Source organism: Bison bison, unplaced genomic scaffold, assembly GCF_000754665.1.
Source record: "Bison bison bison isolate TAMUID 2011002044 unplaced genomic scaffold, Bison_UMD1.0 scf7180017864472, whole genome shotgun sequence".
Classification (NCBI taxonomy): Eukaryota; Metazoa; Chordata; class Mammalia; order Artiodactyla; family Bovidae; genus Bison; species Bison bison.
Window position 1 is genome coordinate 3,886,813 of NW_011495033.1, and position 4,459 is coordinate 3,891,271.

Here is a 4,459-nt window from a genome sequence, read left to right on the forward strand (position 1 = left end):
TAGTATAGTCTTTGCTGCTGCTATTGTGATCCACACAGTCAAAGGCTTTGGCATAGTCAATAAAGCAGAAATAGATGTTTTTCTGGAACTCTCTTGCTTTTTCCATAATCCAGCGGATGTTGGCAATTTGATCTCTGGTTCCTCTGCCTTTTCTAAAACCAGCTTGAACATCAGGAAGTTCATGGTTCACATATTGCTGAAGCCTAGCTTGGAGAATTTTAAGCATTACTTTACTAGCATGTGAGATGAGTGCAATTGTGCGGTAGTTTGAGCATTCTTTGGCATTGCCTTTCTTTGGGATTGGAATGAAAACTGACCTTTTCCAGTCCTGTGACCACTGCTGAGTTTTCCAAATGTGCTGGCATATTGAGTGCAGCACTTTCACAGCATCATCTTTCAGGATTTGGAATAGCTCAACTGGAATTCCATCACCTCCACTAGCTTTGTTGGTAGTGATGCTTTCTAAGGCCCACTTTACTTCACATTCCAGGATGTCTGGCTCTAGGTCAGCTACCCCACATCCGAGGTCAGGGGAGGGGTGGCGGCCAAGAGGAGATACCCAGCGTCCGAGGTCAGGGGCAGCGGCCAGGAGGAGATACCTCACTCCCCCACGCCCCCACGCCCCCACGCCCAAGGCCAGGGGCGGTGGCCGGGAGGACCAACCCCACGCTGTGGCTGCACGGGCACAGGAGGGCCTAGAGGAGCTATTCCACGTTGAAGGTCAGGGAGGGCGGCGGTGAGGAGATACCCCTCGTCCAAGGTAAGGAGCATTGGCTGCGCTTTGCTGGAGCAGCCGTGAAGAGATACCCCATGCCTAAGGTAAGAGAAACCCAAGTAAGACAGTAGGTGTTGCAAGAGGGCATCAGAGGGCAGACACACTGAAACCATACTCACAGAAAACTAGTCAATCTAATCACACTAGGACCACAGCCTTGTCTAACTCAATGAAACTAAGCCATGCCCGTGAGGCAACCCAAGATGGGTGGGTCATGGTGGAGAGATCTGACAGAATGTGGTCCACTGGAGAAGCGAATGGCAAACCACTTCAGTATTCTTGCCTTGAGAACCCCATGAACAGTATGAAAAGGCAAAATGATAGGATACTGAAAGAGAAACTCCTCAGGTCAGTAGGTGCCCAATATGCTACTGGAGATCAGTGGAGAAGTAACTCCAGAAAGAATGAAGGGATGGAGCCAAAGCAAAAAGAATACCCAGCTGTGGATGTGACTGGTGATAGAAGCAAGGTCGGATGCTGTAAAGAGCAATACTGCATAGGAACCTGGAATGTCAGGTCCATGAATCAAGGCAAATTGGAAGTGGTCAAACGAGATGGCAAGAGTGAATGTCGACATTCTAGGAATCAGCGAACTGAAATGGACTGGAATGGGTGAATTTAACTCAGATGACCATTATATCTACTACTGCGGGCAGGAATCCCTCAGAAGAAATGGAGTAGCCATCATGGTCAACAAAAGAGTCCGAAATGCAGTACTTGGATGCAATCTCAAAAATGACAGAATGATCTCTGTTCGTCTCCAAGGCAAACATTCAATATCACAGTAATCCAAGTCTTAACTGTATACCCAGCACTGAAAACCTGACAAGTATAGCAGATGCTCAGCATTTGTTGAATGAATGAGTCAGGATTAAAGAACAAACTCTGCGGGGGCCCAGAAGGCCAGCCGGGGGCGTGACCTCCTTGGAGGCGGAGTTTCCCAACCAGGACTAGAACCGGAAGCCTGGGAGGGGCTTCCCGGAGTGGGCACTCACGCCTCGGGGCGGGGCTACACGGGCGGCGATTTTGAGGTCAGAATTGGGGGGCTGATTTTCCCTCTCCCCAAGCGCTTTCCTCCCCCAGAGCCCTGGCTCACCCGAAGGCACCTCTGCCCACCACTCGGATCCGCTCGTACTTCTCCATCTCATTTCTCAGAGTCACAATTCCGGAACCCCCAAACCCAAAGGCAGCGCGTGCGCGGACCCGCCCTCTCTAGAACCACGCCCACTGCCATTCAAGATAATTACGGGGCGGAGCTAGTGGAGCTAGGTGTTGGTTCGGCCTCTTATTTGTCTCTGCTCATTTGCACACTTCCTGCGGTCCGGATCCGCAGTCGGCCTTCTAGGGTCCAAGGAATAGGGCGATATGCCATTTCTTGGCACGCCCCGCAAAGGTCAGCACTGTGCCAGCCACTGCCTACACACGTGGCCGCATCCGGCCCTTGCAGTTCTTCCTTAGACCGGAGGGGTTCCCCGCGCAGGCCAAGAGAGGGTGGGAAGAAAGGACGGATCTCTCTCTGCCCCACTCTGCCCACTCATCACGCTGTTTTCGAAGTACAAGGCAGATTCTCATTAGCACGCAAACGATCAACTACCAAAACTGAACCGAGTCAGCACTCTCGGTCTGTGGGCAGGGTGCAAGGCTAGTTTCGTGTTTGCCTAGGGAGGGACCGGGGAAACCCTGAGCTGTGTAAGTTGATTCACCTAGGGAGGATGCAACACGGTTTCCGGGCTGTCCCGACTGGTGAGCTCTGCGCTCGTCAACACTCTCAATTCCCCAGAGCACACATACAACGCTTGCCGCTGCAGCAGAGTAATCTGACTTAAACACTTAACTAGAGAGGCCCTCCTTGGGAGAAGATGGGAGGGAAGTGGACTGCTACCTGAAAGAATCGGGGAGAGGGAGAAAGATGGTCGTTCGGCTGATAAGAGTTAAAGGGTTCTGCCCAGAGGTAGGGGGCTGGTTAGTACAATTAAGGTCTTGATCAGAAGTGTGTTTAATTTCAGGTCTCTCCATGGCGCCTCCTGCTCATCACGAGCTCCATAGCTCCATAAAAGCTCAGTTAAGGAAGCAGGAAGGATGGTGATGAGCTAAGGGACAGCGTCCCTATTTCTGAGTGGGCGAGGAATGTGAGAAAAGGAGTGTTTATCTTCAGCTCCTTGAAAGGGTGCCCAAACTTATCCACGCGGGATGACCACTAGAAGGGCCCCTCATGACGCACCACCCGCCTCAATCCCCGTCTGGCTCAGGCCGGTGTGGCTGGCGGACAAAGCTGCCCTGAGAGCAAAGGGGAGCGCAAGGGGGAAAACCGCTCAGCCGGGACACTCCGTGCTCTCACCTAGAAACCGATCAGGCCTGGGTTGACCAAGGAGCCCCAGAGGGGTTAATGTGTAACCTTGGAGTCAGCAGGGGAAACAGAGCAAACACCCAAACCTCTTGGCGCCTCAAGGCTTCTGATACTTCTTCCCAGTCACAGCACCTCCGCCCCCTCCGCCCCACCCCCAGCTCTCCACCGCCCTTCTGTTTGCTGAGTCTGGCTAACTCTCCACCCAAAACAATCACCTCTTTTCTTTGGCGGTGGGAGGGGATCCCGCGCCATGGTAAGGATAGGCTGACACCTTGTGGTCGAGAGCTGCCTCTGCGCCAGTCCACTGGGCTGCAGAGTCACTCTAGCGGCCTGGGCAAATCGGCCGTCTTCCCCGCCCCAGCCTCTAGGGAGCGGGGAGAAGCGAACTGGACTGTCAGGGAGGACTGTGAGTGCCGCGCGGCCCCAGGAGCCCAAGAGCCGGCTGGGAGGAGGGGTGCTGACGGGTTAGTCGACAGTTTCTAGGCACCGACTCGGTGCGGGACGAGGTAGAGGCAGGTAAACGTGTACGTTTTGGGCCCCAAGAAACTAGTGATCCAGTGGAACAAGGTCTGGGCGGAGAGCACCGTCCGAAGCTGGGTACCGGCTGGTCCCTGGGACCAGGGATTAGGAACGTGGATTGTGACGGGTCTGCTCAGCTCCGCTCTGCCCACCAAACAGTTGAAGGCGGAGAGAAAGTTCTCTCAGGAAGCGCCCAGGCTGGAGAGCCGGAACGCCTGGGGAAAGTGTGGCTGCGGGTTAACGAGGCCAAGCGAGCGAAGTGGGACTCCGTCGGCCGTCGGGAGGCGCCAGTGAGGGGTGGCTCGGCGGCGGCGCCCCCAGGACAGCTCCTTTTGACCGAAGTCCGCGGAAGCCTGGCGGGCCCGGGGGGCCGGGGGGAAATGGGGCTATTGCTCTCTGCGCTGCAGAGGCGCCGGAGGGGCGGGGACAGGCGGGTAGGGCGGGGCGGAGCGGGGGCGCGGGCGGCTGGGGGCGGGGGCAGAGGCCGGCGGGGGACGGGAGGAGCGAAGGGGCCTACAAGGCTCTGCCGAAACCGTGTGTGTGAAGTCGGCGGCTGGCAGGACAGGGATCCAGGGTGGACTGGTCCGCGAGGGAGCCCCGTCCCCAAACAGCCGGAGGAGGCCCCCTAGAGGGCGGACAGAGGCAGGGAGGGCCAGCATGCCCCCAGTGCTGGTCCCCGCCCTGCCGCTTCTCCTGGGCGCCACGCTGACCTTCCGGGCAGTCCGGCACGCGCTCTGTCGCCTGCCCCTGCCTGCGCACGTGCGGGCCGACCCCCTGCGGACCTGGCGCTGGCATAACCTTCTCGTCTCCTTCGCGCA

The 4,459-nt window shown here is 56.5% G+C and overlaps 2 protein-coding genes across 2 annotated transcripts in view; one reads left to right on the forward strand and one right to left on the reverse strand.

The window, feature by feature from the left end:
- The window catches only part of LOC105004155 (serine/threonine-protein kinase Nek8-like), an 11,778-nt gene extending 9,811 nt beyond the window's left edge, over positions 1-1,967 (reverse strand). Inside the window, exon 1 of the mRNA XM_010861687.1 lies at positions 1,872-1,967. Within this exon, the coding sequence (XP_010859989.1) occupies positions 1,872-1,918 (47 nt within the window). The 5' untranslated portion in view covers positions 1,919-1,967. The remainder of the gene's footprint in view (positions 1-1,871) is intronic.
- A 1,529-nt stretch (positions 1,968-3,496) lies between these two features.
- The window catches only part of TLCD1 (TLC domain containing 1), a 2,838-nt gene continuing 1,875 nt past the window's right edge, over positions 3,497-4,459 (forward strand). The window contains exon 1 of the mRNA XM_010861403.1: positions 3,497-4,459. Within this exon, the coding sequence (XP_010859705.1) occupies positions 4,299-4,459 (161 nt within the window). The 5' untranslated portion in view covers positions 3,497-4,298.